General features: G+C 44.2%; 3 protein-coding genes across 6 annotated transcripts; 1 reads left to right on the top strand and 2 right to left on the bottom strand.

The window, feature by feature from the left end:
- Positions 1-221: 221 nt before the first annotated feature.
- On the top strand, positions 222-10780 carry LOC120954717 (uncharacterized). 2 transcript variants are annotated; one of them, XM_040374883.2, is made up of 5 exons: positions 222-412; positions 5755-5924; positions 5990-9756; positions 9843-10102; positions 10341-10780. In XM_040374883.2, the coding sequence occupies exons 1-5, from the start codon at positions 368-370 to the stop codon at positions 10437-10439; spliced, it is 4341 nt and encodes a 1446-aa protein (XP_040230817.2). In that variant the 5' UTR covers positions 222-367; the 3' UTR covers positions 10440-10780. The 2 variants fall into 2 exon arrangements, with proteins under 2 accessions (XP_040230817.2, XP_040230818.2); XM_040374884.2 differs by lacking the exon at positions 222-412 and adding an exon at positions 659-840.
- Positions 10781-11592: 812 nt separating this feature from the next.
- LOC120954723 (probable ATP-dependent RNA helicase DDX52) lies at positions 11593-15208 on the bottom strand. The gene is made up of 4 exons (XM_040374891.2): positions 14994-15208; positions 14136-14920; positions 11985-12629; positions 11593-11895 (listed from the first exon to the last, which is right to left on the bottom strand). Exons 1-4 carry the CDS (start codon positions 15072-15074, stop codon positions 11610-11612), a joined length of 1797 nt encoding a protein of 598 aa, XP_040230825.2. The 5' UTR covers positions 15075-15208; the 3' UTR covers positions 11593-11609.
- Positions 15209-15438: 230 nt separating this feature from the next.
- On the bottom strand, positions 15439-20231 carry LOC120954724 (vanin-like protein 1). Of its 3 annotated transcripts, none has more exons than XM_040374894.2 (4): positions 20117-20231; positions 18054-18784; positions 16351-17531; positions 15439-16271 (listed from the first exon to the last, which is right to left on the bottom strand). In XM_040374894.2, the coding sequence occupies exons 2-4, from the start codon at positions 18357-18359 to the stop codon at positions 16022-16024; spliced, it is 1737 nt and encodes a 578-aa protein (XP_040230828.2). In that variant the 5' UTR covers positions 18360-18784; positions 20117-20231; the 3' UTR covers positions 15439-16021. The 3 variants fall into 3 exon arrangements, with proteins under 3 accessions (XP_040230828.2, XP_040230826.2, XP_040230827.2); XM_040374892.2 differs by having other exon boundaries at positions 19459-20222; XM_040374893.2 differs by having other exon boundaries at positions 19870-20222.
- Between the last annotated feature and the right edge of the window lie 1748 nt (positions 20232-21979).

Genomic DNA, 21979 nt, shown 5'->3' with positions numbered 1-21979 from the left:
AAGCATCATACATTTGACCGGTTTGTTTGCGTATGAAACATTGCTTTCATAAATGCTCGCTCAACATAAATATTTAGAAGGTGTAGAATTTACTTTGCACAAGCAAGCGTTCCCATTCTCCTCTTGGCAACACGAAAACCAAGTGTGCTATGTGTTCAACATCGCTGCGGTTGTGGGTACAAACGTAGCGTAGATCTATCTGATCGGCCCAGTTCATCGTTGAACATCGTCGCGTTCAGACAGTTTTGAAGCTACCTTATATTATTCCGAAAGTCTATAGTTTAGTTCGAACATAAGAGACAAATAAGTAAGTTAAGTTTGATTTATTCTGTGTTAAATTGCGAAACAGCAGCTCGTCACCGGTGAAATGGGAGCTATTGCAAGAAGGCCGCGGTCAGCACGTCCCGTCATTGTAAGTTGAAATCCAACCAAATGAGATCAGATTACATGACTATTTTGCTATGGGTAAAAATTCGGGCGTTATATTAGTCAGATTGAAAGGAATTTGATGAAATAATCCAAACAACAAAAAAAAAATCAGCCCGTAAATATGGCACATCTCGCCTTTCGTGTGCTATATGAATCTTGACAGCAAGAAACTGTCAATACGCGTACATGGCCAAACCCTTGTTTTGCTGTATTTGATGCTTGTCAAAGCAGAGGCATGCTTGGATCGCGCTCCTTTCCGCATCATTTCGTTGAAAGCAGTCGGAGGCGTAACCTCGTCGCTTCGTGTTCGTGAAACAGCAGCCATTTTGTCAGTGAAACTAATCGCTTGGTAACATTCAGCAAGCAAGCATTCTCTCGGTGAAAATCATTGTTCGGTGTTTTCTAATACGTGTAAGTGCCAAAACATTTAACAGCACTCTGCGAAATTGTTCAATGGGTAGCTGCCAGTAGCGTTGTTTGTTAGCTTGGTAGATTTGTCAATCTATTCATTTCTAGGCCATTCGCAACCTTCGGAATCGAATGGTGTAGCGTTAGGTGAAAATGTATCTGTGGCTGCGACAGGAAGCAGCTTACTTTGGTCGCAGAGAGCGTAGCGTACCATGTAACATTTTGTTGCTGGTGTTCTTCTTATTCCAATCCAATTTCCCAATGAACGCTTTGTGTGACAGGTCTTTCCTGCATATTTTCGGGCAATTTTTCTCAAATGGGAAACATGGCACACTTCAAAGAGCGAGGTGCTGTATGAGTTATTTGCGTTCACATATATAAAATTAATTTTATTTAATGGAGAATATCGTGCAAATAGATATATTATGAATTGTAGTAAGGCCACCGTGTGCGAATTGATGCAAGACAAATCGTTGTCTTTTTTGTATGTAGCGACTCATGTGGCCTTGCCCTAGTTCATTTGATAAACTTATCCATCTGTTCCACTGCTTCTAGACGACCAACTTTTGTACCGCGACAAATTTTCTGCGAGCTCTTTGTTCTAAAACAACTTCTCAGTTTTAGAACAGAATCAGAGGCAACCGTGATTGTCGCGGGTTTGAGAATTTTTCACAGAAAGGCAACGCTCGCGTTTCGCGACATTACGATCGAAGTAAGCCATACATTCGTGCTAAAACAAGGACGGTTTGACAGATAGAAAGTGTCGCCAAAAATTGTCGCGGAAGATTTTTTGGGTCGTCTAGAAGCAGTGTTCCGCGTTTACATATTGCAATCATCCAAATTAAAATATTAATTGCTTTGGTTCATAATCATCGTTGAGCTGAAATAGAAAGCATTTTTTTTGCTATTTGGGATAGTTTGCGGTTACACGTCAGTATCTTTGTTTTATTGCATGCGATTTTTCCGACGTTCTGTCAAAATTCAGTTTTGGCTGATAATGGCTGGTATTATTGAATCCGTTCGTAGCGGGAACGTACGGCGCTCACATGAAATTCTAGGGATGGCAACGCATTTCTTGAGCCCGCTCCTACAACGCCACGGCGAATAACTGTAGCAACCATCTAGTACGTTAGGAAAATGAGTGTCGGGACGTACGCCGCCGCTACGAACGGATTCAATAATACCAGCCAATATCTTAGGACGGAGGTATTCTCCGTACATGACGTAAAAAGGTTATTTTCACATGGTATTTCGATTCACATGTGGCAAAATTGTAGGCGATAAAGCAATGGGATCAGCTTAACTCTTGGAGGACGGACAAGCTCACAGTCGATTGTCTGTGATTAACACTCTGGGCGCTGGCTTTTTGCATTAGCTTTCTGCGGACACACAGAACAAGATAAGAGAGCGATGAGAGCGTTTCATTGGATTACGATCGTTCACTCTCTTTCCGATCCTCACGTACGATGCCGCTTCTGCAATATGCGCTATCTTTTTCTTCCCGCTGCAATACGCCCTGCCGAGAGTTACTGAGAAACCAATCACAGAGAAGGAGAGTGAACAAAGCTGTGATTTCAAAGCGAGCCACACAGCGCCCAGAGTGTGAAACAAAACCCCCTTATAGTCCTTATAGTTTAATTTTAAATTGTATTTAATATATTATTCTTAAATAATTTATCTATCGCTATTCTGTGAAGGGGAAAGAGGTGGGATATCATCATCATATTGTTCATGGTACAACATGGATTCGAATGTTCATAACTACATACCTTAAATATTTGTTGAAATATTTATCTAATTGAAGTTCGGTCCTAGGGCCATTATTATGAAACTCTTACCTTTGAAGCCAGGGGTGAATGAAGTCTGTAGACTCAAAGTCTCTATAAAAAATAAGCTTATGCAGCCATCTATAACTGTCATGCTAAAGTCACTAGAAATGACAACGTAGAGCTATGAACTGGGATAACGGCTAACTGCGTCTTCACTAAACTTTTGTAGCGAATCTGAACTAAGCTGATCATCCGCAAGTGTTGAAAAACTGCTCCATAGAACCGTTAACTATAAACAATTTTAACAGGCACTCAACGTGAAAACAGTGGTAGAAAACTTTGCAGTCGAAATAGACTATGACAAAAATGCTTCTAAAGTTCTGAAGTTTATGGTTAACACACAACTAAAACGCAATTCAACAAGAACTGCTGAGATAATTAATGTGACGAAAGATCTTGTCAGTGTATATGTCTGTTGATGTCTCGCTAGGGACGCAGACAACGGCTACAATTGAGTGGTTGTCGAAAAGATAGGGCCGAGTCGTCAACTCGCATTACTTAACAACATTACCGATATGATGTTAAGCCCCGTATGAAAATGTGTGAACCTACCCCGTATCCAGGACTGATTATCGTGATGCGTAGTACTGAATAAGTCTTGAAAGCCTGAATAGGCCGGCATATCCGCGTAGGACGTTACGTCAAGCAGAAAAAGTAGACCTTGACAAAAATGGATGAAAAAAAAGATTTGCTTTATTGGGACCGATTTACTTTTGGACAACGAAATCAGCAGTATTATCCGGAGACGCATTGTGCTAAAAAATTATCCCTACTTAATCATGACTAATCCGATCATCGCTCACGGTTTTTCGTTGCCGTAGATACTAAAAGTCATGTCATGTATAATTCTTATAAGAATAAGTAATATACCGGAAGGTCGGCAGAGCAGTCATACTCAATCACTAACCAATCCGCTAGAAGTATGCAGTTTAATACCTCGTGGATATCCCACTATAGAAATGAAAACGAATGTTATCTTGTCGCATAGTTTATATTCCTCGTAAGCTCCCTGTTCTGAAAATCTTCTCATCAATCAAGTAGGATGAACATCTCGATTAATATGATGAGTACAATTCAAAATCGAATTCAACTTAACGAAATTCTGAAATACATTCCAAAAACACATGGAACTGTCAAGTTTAGAAGGAATCGCATACTGCGAACATCGGATATGACGTGCTGCGGATAATTGCTCTATTGAGACCTGAATGACATGAGAACGCGTGAAATGCGGAAATCGTGAATTGCTTCAACCTTGGGCTATTCTATTGGCATGCATATTGAACTACTCGACAAGAGGATGCAAACGCTTTGGGCGTGCTAATGAATTCGAGCATGATGAATATGGAAATGATTACCTTTCGGCGATGACAGCTAATAGTTTACTAAACAGACAGGTATCCTTATAACGTATCATAGCTATTATGACCTATTTAAAGGATTTTCGACAATGCACTCTATTTCGACAGTAAGCGCACCGAATGGCTGTATTAGATGAAGCAGAATTTGTCGGCGACCTTAAAAATATGACATAAGTCAGAAAGACTTGAAAGCAAGCCATAGTGGACCACCGGGCGAATCAATGAGCGATATATTTAAAAAAAATGGTCTCGAAGTTTCAAGATCTCAGAAGTAGGGGAAGCCCGAGGTATACATACTTGACCTGCATAATGCGTCTCTGGACTTCGCTGCTCATGTCGTTATCCGAAGTAACAACCGTTCCTAGAGAGCAGAACTTCTCTACCACCTACTCGCGGTTCTCGTCATCGACCCTTATGCCGCTTCGCAAATTCGACGGACTTCACATCTGGAAGTTACTTTGTCTTCGTCGCATTGATTCTCAATCCACTTCTTCGCCGTCGTCTTGCCGATAATGTCGATCTCGTTCGTGAAGCCAAGAAATTAGAGAGTCCGGTAAAATATCGTCCAACGGGTTTCGTTGTATAGCCCCGCGTTTTGAATAACACCCTAAAATCAATGTTGCAGAGCAGATGGGAGAGCCCGTCACCTTGTCTAAGATCCCTTTAGATAGATTGACAGTTTTGCTGTCTAGTGTTTTGCGTATCAAATATGGTTCGCAGGACATTTACAATCAATGATTAATAATTACAGTGGAGCGCCGTTTATCCGGGTACCTTTTATCCGTCTTTCCGTTTATCCGTGCTGTTGAGAAATGACAGTTCAATACAAAAGTGACATTGGGTTATGAGGAGGATATTTGAAAAAGCGGTTATAAGAGCACATTGTCATAACAAAAAACACTATAATTCATGGCAAATTTTAAAAATTCTCTTTTGAAAAACATGAAGTTAATAAAAACTGGGATATTTTTATCAAAAAATAATAATTTTTTTCAAAAAATAACCAGGAATTGGTGATAAAATATATCATTTGACTCATTATCCGTGTTATTCGCTTATCCGGGCAAAGCATAGTCCCAAGAAGCCCGGATAAACGGCGCTCCACTGTAATTCTATGACAGTGGCACGATACTTGGAAACTCGAAACAACGAACCTCTTGTAGTCAAAGCTACGGCACATTTTCGCTGATTGTCAAAACTGATCACCTGACGTTTTGTGCTCGAGGAAGTGTGGCGCAGTCACGGATTCAATTTCTTCAATTCTAGGTTCTGTCAATGTTTTCAAGCATTGCGCTACTGTCATGGAATTGATGATTCACGACGAATCATAAGTGTCTCACGATCTGGGGCTGAAACGCAAATCTCTAGCAAGTAGAATTAACTATTTAGCTTATTTATCTCTATTTTATGTATCTACCTCGAATTCCAGACATCTATTATATACATGGGCATGGAAACGGGTGCGGAGATAAGCAAAATTTAGGATATGGATAATATTGAGAAAAGTGTTTACAGTATGCTCAGGAACTAAATGTCTTCTGTCCCATCTTCTATCATTGTTAATTGTCGACAGTAATGTTAATATTCTCATATTCTCTAAAATTGTGCGACGACTAGGTCGTGAGCTCACTATGGGCTGAGCTTATTAAAACCAAAATTCTTTTTAAGTTACTCAAATATTCAGCAAACATCTCTTAACAAATCCATTATTTGGTTTATATTTTCAGACGATGGATGACTCACGCGATACTTTGAATAACAGCTTGCGGGAGGAAGTACAGCAAAAGTTAAGGCAGGCGAAGGACTTACTTAGAAGGGTCCGAGATAAGGACTTTTGCAGCGGGATGAAAAACAGCCTAGTCAGGATCGAACCTATTATCCTTAACAGTACGATAAGGTGTGAAACACTGCAACAACGATGCTTTTAACTATTTTTAACACACATGCTTTTTGTGGTTCTAGGCTTAAAACTTCAACGTTACTAGAGGTTAGAAAAATTCTAGAAAAAGGTGTGCAAAAGACCACGTCTAAACTGGTGTTAGAGCGCTATAATGCTAATGTGCCAGCATGGGATACAACGGACTTGTTAAGATTATCCGGCCAATCCAGTCGTCCCAACTCACATCAAGGATATTCCTCGATGGGAAATCAAGAAAGGCTTGCTTTAAAATATCCTAGAAGGAAAATCGGCGTTGCAGGCCACTCCAGCACGTCTAATGACCCAGGTAACACTGCAAGTCGGTCAAGTAGCCCGCTATTTAGACGGCGCCACGAAGTATTTCCTTCACAGCCAATACCAACCACGTATGCCGAGCATAAGAGACTATCTCAAAATCAACAGTTTCAACAACCAAAATCAGCTAGAGATAACCAATTTGTCTCCAATATTAACAATGCCCCGGTAGAAACTGACAATCAATCCATCAACAAAATTCCAGATTCTACTTCACACTCACCCACACATGTCTCTGTTCCCAATGAAACTCGTTATGATACCGACAAATCTAAATCGCTAGCCAGAAATACCGAATCTTCTTTTGATACTGGCGTACCAACTTCAGCAAATAGTCCTACTTCAAGCCATGCCGTGCATGTTGAAAAACGAAATAGTGAATTTTCAGATCATAGAGATTTTAAGGATCCAAATTCAGTAGATAGTCGCAAAACAAGCTGTGCCAACGATGTGTCCATCGAAAGAAGAAATAGCGAATATTCTAATCTCTACAAGGATAAGAAATATATCAAGGAAAGGAAAGATTCCAAGGAAAGGAAAGATTCCAAGGATAGGAAAGATTCCAAGGAAAGGAAAAATTCCACGGAAAGGCAAGATTCCAAGGAACGGAAAAACTCCAAGGAATCAACGTCAGCAGATAGTACAACAAGCAATCATGTGGATGCCGACAATCGACCTCAGAAAGTTCAAAGTGATACTCATACCAATGGTGTCAACCGAGATTCATTCGAAATAACAACTACGAGCTGCTCTCCAGAACTTCATCAGCAAACAGATGCCATGGAAGATGTTCCTGAAGATCCTTTAAAAGAGACAGCAAAAGTAACAAATGCGTTGGCTCAGAAAAGTTCGACATCAAAACCATCGAAACCTAAAAGCAAAGGACACTCTCGTGAGCTTCACGATTTGCTTTCGTACACCACAGAGATCATGCCAAAAATTGTGAACAGACGAAAAAGTATTTCAAATGAAACAGCAGTAATCAATGCACAATTACGAGCACAATTCAATATAACAAAAGAACTTGTTGTAGCATTGACAAGAGTGCAAACTGGGGTAGTAGCGCATCGGACTCGCAGTAAATCAATCGACTCTACAAAGTTTTTAGAGAGCCGAAAAGTTGTCGAGCAAATTACACCTGAGACAAATACTACTGCCCGCAAAATACAAATTTCTGATACGAAAGAAAAGAAGTCTGTCGATCAACGCAAACACAAAAAATCTCCCGAAAAGAAGAAGTCTGCTTCCTCAACGTCTAATTCCAGTTCCAGCTCGAGGATGTTAAGACAGACTGCACGAAAATCTTCTTCTAAACCTGAGACCAGTGCCAGTAAAAAAAAGACAGTTGAGAAGAAACTCGTTATCGAAAGTGCTACCACCGAAATCGACAAGACACCAGTCAAGCCAAAACATATTTCAAAGAAGCGGGAGATACGTAGTCGTTCACCTAGCCCTTCACGTCCAAAGCGACTGCGTTCAAGTCAAAATAATTCAATTGTTGCTTGTAAAGAAGAGTTCGTGAACAAGTCAAGTGAAGAAACGGAGGATGAAGAATCAAGCATCATCTTGTCTAATTTGATTCTGCGGGAGAACTCAAAGCCTAACAATGATCCTAGGGTGCACTGTCACAGTGACTACATGGAAGAATGTTGCTTGTGCTCATACAAAGGCGAAAATATGGTTCAACACTATGTTTATAATCATCCAAAGAAGTCAGTATACATCAGCAGAGTTGCTCCCGAGCAGGCTGATCTGATTAAAGCTGACCCGTTAGGTATTAACGGAGAAAAAATTACGCGTCAGTCGTTTAGATTTGGTTCTCAGGAAGTTATCAAATTTCGATGCTATTTTTGTGACCTGTACATCAGTGAATCCCAAGAATTGTGGATAGATCATATATCAGGCCATACAGGAGAATATCGGTACAAATGCGTACTATGTCCCACTGTAGCACGCTCCTCAATTGAGAGAGTGATGCACCATGCAGTTTGTAGCAATCCTTCGATTCAATTGTGGCACAAGTATTCGTTTGAAAACAACCACCTGTACGGTTATATGTGTGACGAGTGTAACTTCGTACAAGTTCTGTACGAAAACATGGTACGTCATTTACGGGAAGACCATGCTGGTGATGGAACGCAGCAAAACAAAATTATTCGTTTCAGTCTGGTAAACTTCAGTCTGCAGGATCACGAAGCTGATCTGGACTGTGGCATTGTAAAGCTGGAACCCATTTTAGATGACACCAAACAGAGCATTGACGAACAACTTAAGCGTGAAATGGAGTTCATGTTTGGTAAGGATCCTCCTTCAATTGTTGATACGGAACAATTTGAAGATTGCATTGAAGAAAAGATTCACTTCCGACCAACAAATATTGTTGTGAAACAAGAAAAGTTGATAGAGCCGCAGCAACCAATATTGTCCCCTCCTACCACAGAGAATTCTGAAGCTCGTGTCAATAACTGTGTTCCAGTTAATGGAAATGAGATTCACGAAGTGAAAAGTATAATTCGCTTAAAAAGATTACCCGGTGATATACTATCCATCCCAAAGGAGAACAGTTTACCGAAAATAAGTTCAAATGCGATGATTTCGAGTGACAATTTTCCGAAAATAACTTCTAATAGTACGCTTTCAAGCGACAATTTTCCGAAAACAAATTCAAACAGTACGGTTCCAAGTGATAAGTCGTCATCAGCCCGAATAGGCAACCGTGATGACCGTCCGCGCAGTACATTCATCACGAGCTCTACATCTGCGGTCAACCCAACAAAGTTGGCAGCACGACTGCCCAATGGAAACTATCAGCCAATTCTACCGCACCCTTTGGCTACGGTTGTCACGGGCGTTGTGCAAACTCGGCCCCCAGTAAGAATTTTAAACGGGCATAAAATAAGCAAGCCACTTTCTGTATCGCAACCGCCTGTTGTGACCACTAAACACATTCGGTTACCGCCAACTGTAATAAACGGGTTACAACCAATGCATCAACCCTCCTCACCACCTATGGCTGCTCTCAAGCCCTGGAACGGGCTACGCAATGCCGGCAAGTTGAGCCTGCACAAGTTAACCACTTCTTACTTGCTTGCGGAGTTTAAATGCACTGTCTATGATTGTGGGTTCCACTCGGAGACATTAGAGACAATGAAGGAACACTTTCTTATCCACCAAAAACCGTCAAACCAACATTCAATAACGCGCTTTAGCCCGTGGTTAGAGTGTTGGTACTGTAGAAATGTGGCAACGAGTAGTGACAACTTGTTGGAGCATGTTCAAATGATGCACAAACATTGCGGCTATCAATGCGATCAATGCTGTTATCGAAGTCGGGATCCCAACAGCGTAGTCGTGCATCAGCGCAAGTACCATAACGAATTGTTTCAGAACGCCAAAATTCTATGCGTCCCGGGACGTCAAAAGCCTTACACCCCCATGGACGACGATGCCATTAGAATCGAAATGAAAACTAACGTAAAGGGTCTCCACTGTTCACGTGAGTATTTTAAAAATATGATTATATCACTCAGTATGTTTCAAAATGTTACATTATACGTGTTTTCCGTTTGATATCAATTACAGATTGTGTTATTCGCAAATTTATCGATTTGGATGAATTTCTAACGCACATCTCCGGACATAACAAAACCTATACCGATTGCCACGTATGCACTCAACCAGTTCCCACACATACTATGGAGGAGCATATTAAATTACACAACATATATCTGTTTCAATGCGTATACTGCGACTACGGCACCACTGCCACGGCTAAGATTATGGAGCATGTGGCCGACGAACATCCTGAAAGAATGTTATTTTACCACACGAGAGTTTCGCGGGTAAGAGATCCTAAAATAAGGCAGCCATACCGATTGCACGAAGATATCGAGGAAGCATTGAAAGCGATAGTTACAAGATTATTATTAGACAATACTGAACAATAATAGTTGTTGAAGTAAGTTGGTGTACTCTTGGTACTACGCAAGCGTACTTGAACTGCGTGCACTTTAGATTTTCACTCATTCACATACTTGCAATATTTCGATGTTAATTTGACACTTTTCTCCTCTTCTGCAGAATAATTTTCCACCCTTTGTCCGAGGAATACAGCGAATCGCGCCGAATCGTTACGTGGTTTGTTCTACTCAGCCAAATGAGGTGATACATATTAATTAATAAGTGATAGCTGACTTCAGAATCACTTTTAAGTAGTAAATAGCATGTAAAAGCTGGGCCGACCGGCTGCTATTGTGGTGGTACAGTCGTCAACTCGAACGACTTAACAACATGCCCGTCAGAGGTTCAAGCCCCGAATAGACCGTGCCCCCATACGTAGGACTGACTATCGTGCTGTGGTAACAATTAAGTCACTGAAAGCCCACTTCACTAGTTAGTGGGTACAGGCAGGCCTTGGCCGCCAGCGGTTGTTGTGCCAAAAAGCAGAAGAAGCATGTAAAAATCCCGTTTTAGTTGTTCACGTATTTTTATTCAGCAAATAAATATAAGGAAAATAACAAGTTGCTCTATCGTTCATCCTCTCCTATAATCCTTAGAGTTGATTTGCTGCTGCTCCCTTTGGATGCTGCTTGATTTATCTGTTGTCGTAAGAGCTGGCACCATCTTAGTAGAAATCCGGTTGTTGTTTGACCTAATTCGGCCTTGTTACTCGATCCTGTGAAAGTACACGTTTATGGAATTGTTCATTTTCCTCAAGGAATTGTGCCTAATTTTGGTTGGAACTGCATCATATGTACCTCCTGTTATAAGTCAAATCGACTTCTTCTAAATTAAAAATAGATTCGGAAATCAGCAGTCCCTACTTTTAGACTGGTGCTATGCTGGATAACCAAAGGTAGAGCAGCTTCTTGTTTGTGCAACGTACACTAGTTTGGAGCTGCCTTGGCGCTGATATACCGCAGCAATAGTCCTCTTCAGACGAGTCTTGTCCACTAGTCCTATTTAGTGTCCTCCTTTTCTGGTTCATCAAACGTTGTCGATCAGAGTCCAGATCAGAGGGTTGTGTTGTAGTAAGTATTTTCATGAAGTTATGGGGTCTATGGGTTCGATCTTATGTTCACCTTCAACTCGTCAACTGCCATGCACTGTGTCGGAGGCTGACACATACCGTTTGCAATGGCAATCGACGCGTTGAATTATAGGCCCTACAATGCGACGAATTAATGTCACGCCCCAAAGACGTTAATTCTCCCTAGTTGGGATTATCAGCGGGGAGGGTTAAAATTGTTCTTTCTCAATTTTTTTACAATTTTCAGGCTATTCACTTGGATGCAATCCAGTGAACTATAATTTAGCTTTGTAATGCATATAATAATGGTGCCGCACTTTTTATTTTTTGCTCGCTGACGGCTTTGAACGCTTTGATTTACCAGCGTTTGCACTTTTGTTACTACTGTTACTACTAACCACGAGAGGTTTATTTTTACCTTTGCTTTTGCTGACAAACCGCTTCTTGCGCTGGAGCTGTTGAAGCTCGAACGTAGGAATCGTTCGAATCATGGCCCGTTTCGGTGCTTTTTGAGCTAGAGTGTCTCGTGCCTTCTTCGAGCTACCATGCATTTGCAGCATGTAGTCCGGCACCTCCCCACCTGCAGATTTTATCAGCTGTGCAATGCTACAGAAAAAGAAACACAAACAAAACCCCGATTAGAGCATTCGCGTTGCAAACAATCGTATCAATGGGGTCGCATTTTTTCGCCAAACCTTTTCAGATTAACCGTATCGTCTTTGGTGAAAAAGGTGACAGCTTTCCCGGGTCGACCGGCGCGACCCGTCCGTCCGATACGATGGACATACGATATGGTGGACGGCGGAAAGTCGTAATTGACAACCAAATTAACACCCTTAAAGTCGATACCGCGGCTCATCAGCTCGGTACAGATGAGGATCCAAATTTTACCCTCACGGAAGGCGCGCACCACGTTGTCTCGTTCGCGCTGCGTACGATCGGAGTGTATGACGTCCACGTTGAGCCCATCGTAGATCAGCTCGGTGAACAGCTGCTGTGCTCGATCCTTGCTCTGCACAAACACGAGCACCGGTGGGTGCAGCCCTTGCGCTACCATCTCGCGGAAGGCAAGCAGTTTGCCTGATTCGCTGCCGGTGAAGAGCAGCTTTTGATCCACCAGCTCGACCGCACCGTTGATGAGGCCGATGGAGAACCGGATGCGGTTGGGAACGTTTTTTGCTACCCACAGATTGACGTCTCGCGTTTGCGTCGCACTGAAAAGGGCTATCGTTTTGCTCGGATTGTTGCATGCCGTCAGCACCGTGTCGAGCTGATCGCGGAACGAGTTTTTGCAATCCTCAAACAATTTATCCGCCTCATCTATCACAACCCATTGAATGCTAAAAGAAACATTAGTATAATCAACATTAATTTTGCGAACCATGTAGTGCTACTTGTTCCTTCGAACAGTTCCACACTCTTAATGTGCTGAGCGATGTGTTTGTTCCGCGCTGATTCTATGCTAGGTGCTGTGTTAGTTTAGCCGTTTTTCAATGAATTGTAATTTTTTCCATTATGAGTGACCTAAAACGACTATACGAGCTGGGTCATCTGGTTCCATGCGCTGCACGACCGTAAGGTCGTTGTACATCCCTCCACATGTACGGGGTTTTGTCAGATTTGGACATTGTGCATGTCTCAGATGCGTATGTGAGTACCAGCACTATATAGGTGCGATCGAATTCCCGTCCGTCGCGACGAATTCTTTGAGGTGAACTGTTTTCTCATGGTATAAAATGACCGGTTGGCAGCCAGCAACCTTGCGCGCGACCTTTGACTTTTGAGGTGAAATCTTGGACGAATTCAAAAGTGCGTTCAACAATCTGTTCGTAACCCTTACGGAAGTTTGGACTTCTTAGAAGTGCCACTGGTGTTGCCACCATCAGTTTGGTCTTTGCCTCGTTTATCTGCAACCCGAGGTTGTCTGCCGCTTGCTTGATACCTTGGTAAGTTTCAGCTACATACGAGAGCCGCAGATCAATGTCTATTATCATCAGCGTGTACCAGGATCTGGGATGACGAAAGTATCTTTTAAAAGTTTTAAAGTAAAAGTTTTAGTAAAATATTAAAGGAATTTAAATTCAGTGTACTATCTCGGTCGGAAGCGTCTGCATCCGGTCGTGAAAAAAATACAATATCCGCAACCCCATGGCTTTTGCTTTGGAGGGTTGGATTCCAAATCGGTCAATAAATTGAACCCATTTTGAACATTGGTCTTGAACAGAATATTTAGAGTTGCCTGTCTCGAGAATGGGTGGTCGAATTAGGATGGAGTTTGATAAATGAGTCGGGAACAACGAATTCTACAAAATGTAATGCGTACCATGTTTTTTTTACCCTGCCACAGATCCGTTGTAAGAGCTGCTTACAACAGCGGTTTTCAACTGCTGGGGAATTTTTGATCATAAATTCGCTAAATACCATGGGTTGCCATTTTTTCCCCCTGTTCATGAACTTGTGAGTGGGGAATGAAATCCTACATGGACCCTACATGGGAGGAAAAACTTCAACAAAAAGGTTGAAAACCACTGCCTTAAATCTTGTATATAAACATTTTCAAGATGAAAAAAACAGTATTTTTTCTAAATAATTTAACAGCACCTAGCATAGAATCAGCCCGGGGCACAATAAATTCGTGATTTCTTAGAAACTGTACGGCAACACTAGAATTGTGCGCTTGTGTGCAAGTGCGTTCGCACACTGTACTTTGCTGCGTGCAGATGACCCATCTGACCAATCGCCAACTGTGACTTGCCACAGTAGGGTTACAGAGTGTGAGCTTCTTTACCTTTTTTATCCGGCCAGAAGCGTTTGTGCTGGAACTAATTTAAAATTGGCGTACTTACTTGCTAAGATCGATTTTCGGAGGATTCTGCGAAAGCAGATAGCAGATTCGATTGGGGGTCGTCACCAGTATATCGTAGCTGCGGCCGCTAGCGAAACTGTAATCACACTTCTTCGGGTCGTCCACCATGTGTATGACGTGCGTACGAAGGTTCATTTCATCGCCGAGCCGCAGTGCCTCCCGCTGCGTCTGTTTCGCCAGTTCGCGCGTTGGACAAATGATAAGCGCCCTGAACCCGCACTTCATTGGTTTCTTCAGATGGTGTAGAATAGGAATCAGAAAGGCGGCCGTTTTACCCGACCCGGTCGGAGCGCAGGCATGCAGCGAGTGCGTTTTCAGCAGTATCGGTATGGCTTGCATTTGCACCGGTGTCGGTGTGCTGTAGCAGCTCTGAATGTTCGCCACCAACCGGTTCGACACACCATAGTCAGTGCTGAGCTGATCGAACGATTCGATGATGTTGGGCACTTCGGGGCTGTGTCGACTTTTCTTCACATGGATTTTGAGCTGGTTTCGCAGCCGATTCAAGCGAAGCTGATTGATCAGCTCGACCTTCTCCGGAGGTACAATCTTTTTTTGTTGCTCTGATTTTTTCTGTTCCCGGTTCTCCTGTTCGCTTCCCGAATCGTCACTGGAAGAATCTTCGCTTTTTATTCGCGTATCCTCTACCGGTGTTGCTACCAGTGATTTCGTCACTTTGGAAGCCTTCACTTTGCGGCCGGTGTCCGTTTCCTCCTTAATGCATACCTTCAATTTTGGGAGGCTCGTTGTACTGCCATTTTCAAGCTAAAATGAACACCGCAATGAAATATAACAACCTGCGATCGTGCAGTGATGAGGGCAGCCAATCTAACCTTACCTTTCTTTTGACCGGGAGCCTGTTTTTGTTGGAAAATTTGGCACCACACGAAAGCTTACGAAACAGATCATTGGCAATCATGTTGCATGAGGTGGAGAATATTATTTTTCCGATAATTCAGTTGAACTATTGCAAAAACACCCAGAGCCGCCGAATGTTTTGGTTTGTTTCACGTACACGCGTTTTCTGGTTTTGGCTCATGACATTCTTCGGAAACACACGGAAATTTCACGAGCTCAGGTTTGACGTTTGTCGAGGGGTAGGTATGTCGCGCGAAAATATGTGTACATTTTTCACCGGGCAGAAGCAATCGTAAAGTCAAAATAAAGGGCGATCGGAGGCCAAAAACGGTTTTCACGTGCTCGCCAACGCTCCAAATCGCTGTGATTTTCACTCGCTGGCGATCGTTTTCGTTGTGAGAGGTTTTGAGGGAGCAAAATCAAAATTATTTTATTTAATGATTCCGTTTATTGCGATATTTAAATATATACATAACGTGATTTACAATGTATTTAGCCCCGTGTGGGCACCTACTTCAAAGATATTTCACACGAGGACCAATAAATAAGGACACGCGATAAAGATAACATTGGTACTACGTATTCACGGTAGGATATAGAAAAGAACAGTCCTTAAAAAAGTGATGTTAACATTTTGAAATATCCGAACGGTAAGTTATTTTTTTGAAAAGAAAACACCTTGCACTTTGATTATCGTATAGAAGGTATCTACATCTTGAAAGGCACTAACTATCACAACTTTTTTTCTTTATCAAACGCAGCTCCCTTACATCTTCTACCCCTCCCCCTCCCCTCCCCAACGCAATGGCGGAACCTTCGAAACAGGTTAGTGAATTGTCTTTTTTGGTACTCATTTAACGCTATCTACTGACGAATATAATGGCACAACACACGCTATTGCCAAGCCCTGCAATAGCGCTCGAGGGTGAACAGGCTTGGCCGAGAAAAAATACTGCACAGGAACATTGAGTGCGGGAGAAGGATCATCTTCCCGCATTCTTTTTACGATTACGCAGCGATCCGTTGCCAGATGGCATGCAGCGCTACTGCTAGGAGCAGCATAGCAGCGGTAGGCTGGGTGCCGGCGATGGCACCTCCATCATCGTCCGGGTCCGGTTCGGGAGTGCTCTCGCCGGGTCGCTCGATCGGGTTGTAGAACTCAAACTCCTTGTGGTTGAACGCATAGATACCGAACGTTTGCATGTCGCTGATCGGGGTGGTCAGGTTCATCGTCACAATCTGAACGTTGGTAGAGTAGCTGCGAAGGAGATGGATGATTTAGTATTTACCTGAAAGTAAGAGACACGAAACCTGCGGTCTCACAAGACCCGACTTACTTGACTTCGGCGGTAAAAGCGTAATGGCTAGCGTCATACGAGTACATGCGCATGTCGAGCGTGTTGGGCATGGCAAGCGTGCCGTTGGCGATGAACTGTCCCGTAATGGAGATGGAATTGAACTGCAGATACTCGGAGTTGTGTTGCAGCATCAGCCCACAGCTCGCGATGCTTTGGTTCGCGCAGCCGATCACGCCACAAATCGACACGTGCGCATCGGCAAAGCCCTGGAAGGTGCGCACACCATCGAATACGGCCAGCCGGTAATGGTGCGTCTGGTCGCGCTCGGCATCCACCGTCAGGCTGAGCGAGAAGTCACAGCAAAACATGCCACTGCACACAATTTGACCGATCGTTTCCTGCTGCCAGATCGGGTTCAGCTGGATGGTGGTAAACTGTTCGAGAAAGTCGCGCCCCAAACGGACATTTTTCAGCTCGTACCCGGGCAGACGATGGCCGCTCGGTTCGGCTATCGGCACTTCCAGCACGTCGCTCGTCAGCGAGTGATAGCGGGTGTGATTACCCGAGCCCGACTTGGGCACTGTCACCGTGTAGAGGGCCCGCGTAGGTACACCGGTGTAGTGTGTGAGCAGCGCTCCATTGCGCCCATTAAACACTCCGGTACCGGTTGCCCCGGAAGGGCCATAGTTCGTACCGGCAACGATCAGGTTAGCATCGTTCGCGTACGCCCAGCTCTCGAAGATCTGCGTCGAGCTGAGGAACGGCGGCTCGGACGTCCAGAAGGCGGGAAATACAAAGTCCCGCAGGCCGTGCTTAACGAGCTCGAGCGTTGGCAGCGCGAACAGAATGTCGAAGCACGTGAACACCCCGAAGTGTACACCGAAATCCGTCTCGAAGCTCACTAGCTCCGGTGCGGCCGTCACGCTAGTACCCGGCTCCTTGAACAGATTGTATTTCCGGTAGCGCGCAATGACCGTACCGGTCCGGTCGAAGACGACGTCCGTGTTGTAGCGGACGGTTTCGGCCTGCTGCTGCAGATAGAACTGCTCGGACAGGTTGATCACCAGATATTTGCGCACCTCGCGGGCGAGACAGGACAGGGTGACTAGAATGGTGCCGTGATCGTCACATGGCGCAACGCGCTGTGCCGGATCCGGCACGAATACTGTGTCGGAGAGGGAGTTGAGCGTCAGCTCCGGGAACACGATAATGTCGGCGGGCTGAAAGTAGCAAAGCAAATGAGAGTGTAAATTAGAATTACTTTGGAGACTGCGCTGCTGCGGTCACTTATCGCGCGGACACGCTGCGAGTACATCTGAGTGCTTTTACAAACAGAGAAACAAGTTTGCTGAAGGGGACGGTACGGACGGTAGCATTGAACGATCTAACGACTAACGGACTAGTTGCAACTGAGCTTATAAGTTACGATGTTAAGCTGCTTGTCAAAACGACATCGCCAAACAGAGAGCCTGTAACCATTTACAACGCACGTTCGTTGAGAGATTAGGACATTCTAATTAGTCAAAAAAATTGGTCAACAAAAACTGCACATCATTATGCGTTCGAGGGGTGTGTGTGTGATCCCACAACGTCCGTTCACACTTGGTGACTGTGGACAGTGGATGGACGATCGCTTGTTTACTGCCATTACTGCTGATAAGAGCGCGCAATTAAATCCCAAGAATGAATGAAAACGACCCGTCCGTTACATTGGACATTGGCATGCGCACGCAGAGACATACCTTTGCTTCCGGAGAGCGTATGAGCCGGCTGTACTCGGCCAGATGCAGCTGGGTTCGCTGCTCGATCGGCATCGTCATCGGTTCGGGGTGAAACTCCACCACGGACACGACGTAACTGTCACTTTCCGGGGTTGACCGTGCGTACTGTACAATTTCCTCGATCGTTCCCTCCTGTGAACTACCGCCATAGTCGTAGTAGTCGTCCGAAGCATTCGCTTCAACAGGTGGCCACATGGTACCGGCGACGAGCAGTAGCGCTGCCGCTAGATGGGGCAGAATTTGCCCACGATTCTCCCGAGTTGTCATCCTCTGTCACTTGTCTGCGATCCTACTAGCAATCCTTGTTACTCATTGAAATGATGATCGTGCCGACCGATCGCGATCACACGGGTTGTAATCGCGGCCTGCTGCCCCTGTTCCGGTCCAGGGCCGATGCGAGACTGAGGGGCACACGCTTGCTCGGTTGGTCCGATTGCTTTCTACTGCCTGTGGGAGTTCCTTCGGGGGACGGCCGTTATCGTCTGCGTAGAGGGGTGTTCGCGGTTGACTTCTTGCCTGCTGCTTTGCCGTAGCCTGTTCGCTTCGAGATCCGATAGGCCAGGCGTCTTCGTCGTCGGTCGGTTTGTGTGTGAGCGGTCGCGGGCGAATGGATGACTAGTGCGGTGGTGGCACTGATAGCGAACACCCCGCCCTTCCCTTTCCGATGCAGGCTGTCAATGGCGCAGTGCATTCTGTTTTATGGATGAGTGGAGGAAGCGAAAGAGTAGGAAACGTGTTACATTCGGTCTATCGAACGTATCGTTGCGTATTGTATTTGTATGTACGTATGTAATTAGCATGCGGTGTGAGCATGGGAGATGGTTTACATTTCAAAATGTGCTATCCTTTTTTTTCTATACTATCACTGTTATTCTTCATAATTATTTTGTCCATCAATACAAGGCTAAGTAAATGCGATAACACAAATGGTAACAATGTTATCGGAAGTTCGTTGCATTGAATGACAAATTACGGAGCAAGGTTCGTGATATGAAAACAATGAATTTTTACAATGTTGCAATTGCAGATAAGATCTTTCCAGGCTTAAACTAATCTGTTGTCGTCAAGTCGAACGAAAACAACGATCGCCACAAGCGCCACGACTGTTGCACGTGTCAAGTAAATACGATATTTAAATGCAGCTACAATCATAATTACACATGAATTGCTTGTCCATTTCAGGCCCAGCATTGCACTAGTAGCCTCTCCTGCAATTGTGCGATACCTTGCGGATATGAATTCTGTACCGCAGGCAACAACAGATGACTGGACTGATTGTGACAACAAACTATCCGTTCCGGGATTGTTGTTTTTTTTTTGTGTGTGCGTGTATTGGAAAACGTTTTATCCGGTCCAGCTTACTCACCGAGCGATCACGGTTTCGCACAAACGATCGATGAGACATTCAAGGCAACGGCACGGTCTCGATGAGTAGCGTAGGCTTAGAATTACTAAGATATTAGTAGAGTACTCTACACTCTCTACACTGCACGAAATAAGTTTTTTTTTAAAATTATGTCTCAAATCACCACGAGTACACGGTTTTACATGAAAATTCCTTGCCCGAAATTGTGCGTGTTTTTTTTGTAAGCGCTTGTACGCACACCTGTCTTAACGAAACACAAACACACCTAGGCGCTTCGCAGACACACAATCACATTCTTGGGTTGCGTTTTGCCGCCCGTCACCGCTCCCGACACGTAATCGTGTGCGGGCATGCGGTTCTGATAACGCATGGCTGCAGGAATTCTGTGCCCATCATACACAGTACACTCACACTGCATCGGATCAGCTGACGGGCGAGAGACGCATGATTAGGGTTTTGTGTACCTTTGGCCACCCCACTGTTTGTTTTGCTTCTTTTTAGGCTCCTTTTTTCTCTCTCCCTCTCTCTATATCTCCCGTTTTCTCTACTACTCTTCGATCACACACAAAAACAGTAACGAAACGAATGATGCACACGAAGAACCGCGAACGTTAGATCCGGCACACTAAGGCAGGCGCGTAGGAATGGAATGCCGTACCACCGATAAAGCCGCCTGGTGTGTCACCACGGTCGGTAGCCTCAGCTGTGGCTCGCACGCAAACACACAAGCGTTGAAGAGCGGAGAGGACAGACTAGCACACGCGATCGTCGGTCAACCGATAGAAGAAGCTTTGACGGACTAAAAGCACCCGCGTTCTCTCTCGCCCGGCGCCTGACGCACTAAGGGCAAACGACGATCGGCAAAATCCTACCGATCAGTGTTAGAAACGGTGGTGTAATAATTCCACGTGGCAGCTGTAGTAAGTGGGAGGTGAGTTGAGAAGAACAACTGGATTAAATGTTGGCTCGGTTTGTTTTCAAATAGTGACTCATTCCTATTGGAAAATAATTGTTAGATGCCAATGTCCCATAGTGATTTCGTTGCGAGAGCCAGTGACTCAGCCTCGACGCGCGTGCGGCTCCCGCTCACGCCCGACCACAACCGACGACGGTGCTGACGATGATAATAACGACGACGATGATAGCGACTAGTACAAATAACTTGTGTTTGGTTGGGGCTTTAGTTTTTGCGCAGAACGCGCGAACCGGCATGCGCAGCCACGTTCGTTTGACCTTGCGGAAGTAGTTTGAATTCAAATTTCCACACTCTTACAATAGGATTTTGCGCCACTAAAACGGTCGCAGCGAGTAAATTTACTGCGTATGGTTCAGCAAAATCAAACTACATAAGCTTAAACCCAAACCGATTCAACTCACGTATCGAAGCTGATCGCCTGTCGGATGGCTACGTAGTGATCAATTACTTTTCGGTACAAGCTTGTTCGTTCGCTCGCAACGGATGACGAAATGATATTCACGTTGTAGAGGGTTGTAGTAGAACATGAAGCAAAGGTGATGTTTTTATGGGATAATTACACGTTATGGCATCATTACTCTCGTGTTAGGCACTGGAACTAAACTGACCATTAGACTAGTAGTAATCTTAGTAGAATGAGAGGTAAATTTTCTTATAAATGAGTAAAGTCTCGGCAAAAAAATGTTGACCTCGATAAATTGAAGCAATGAACGGTCGCGTATCTTACCGGAAACAGTGCGGCGAACCATTGCCTCACTTTTTTACGCACGGCACGAGTCACGTTTGACCAGCTACGCCCCAAAAGCAGCCGCACCGTACGCAATTAAACGCAATCGTACTGTCCCTTTTTTGGGTAACATTCACATCGATATTCTAAATGCGCGAGCGCCCTGCGATCGTTTGGTATGGTGTTGCTTTCGGTTGAATGGTGTTCGAGCATGAAGGTGGAAAAGGGACGCTCAAGAAGAAAAAAATAAACAACGTTTACAAGATAAGACATTCGTTCGTTGGCGAACCGAAATTCCAAGACGGGCCAGTATTTTTTTGGTGTGTACATTCGGATATAGAAAAAACGAACGGACAGACGGACGGACGGACGGAAGTGAACCAAAATCAAAGACGATTTTCGAAGGGAGTGGCTGGTCAGTTTGTTTCCTGTCCTGTAGGGGGAATGTGTGCGTATGATAAAATTATAAGTGATGAGGTAGATGAAATCAGACCTTTTGAGTTATAAATGATGTTAATATTACAACAATAAAAACGCCTTTCGTCAAACTCTGTGCAGTGTCCATCGTTGAAGAGATGACTCGTTGACTGTGGCCCTGGGCTATTTTTCTATTTCATAATTCCGATCCTTTTCCGTATCACAGCAGATATTTTTATTGCCTTGACGATGAGGGCCGCATTTTGCACACGAAGTAACGGCCCAAACATCCTTTTTATCGATTTATTGAAGGAGAACAAACGTGTCAAGAATGTGAGGAACATGTTTTGCTCTTCCTTTCTGCTGCCCCCCCCCCGGGGGACATTGGCGATGGTCAACCT

The sequence above is a fragment of the Anopheles coluzzii genome, chromosome 3 (genome assembly GCF_943734685.1).
Source record: "Anopheles coluzzii chromosome 3, AcolN3, whole genome shotgun sequence".
In the NCBI taxonomy this organism is placed as follows: domain Eukaryota; kingdom Metazoa; phylum Arthropoda; class Insecta; order Diptera; family Culicidae; genus Anopheles; species Anopheles coluzzii.
Note: the sequence above shows the minus strand (reverse complement) of the source record. Positions and strands in the feature narration are given on the sequence as shown.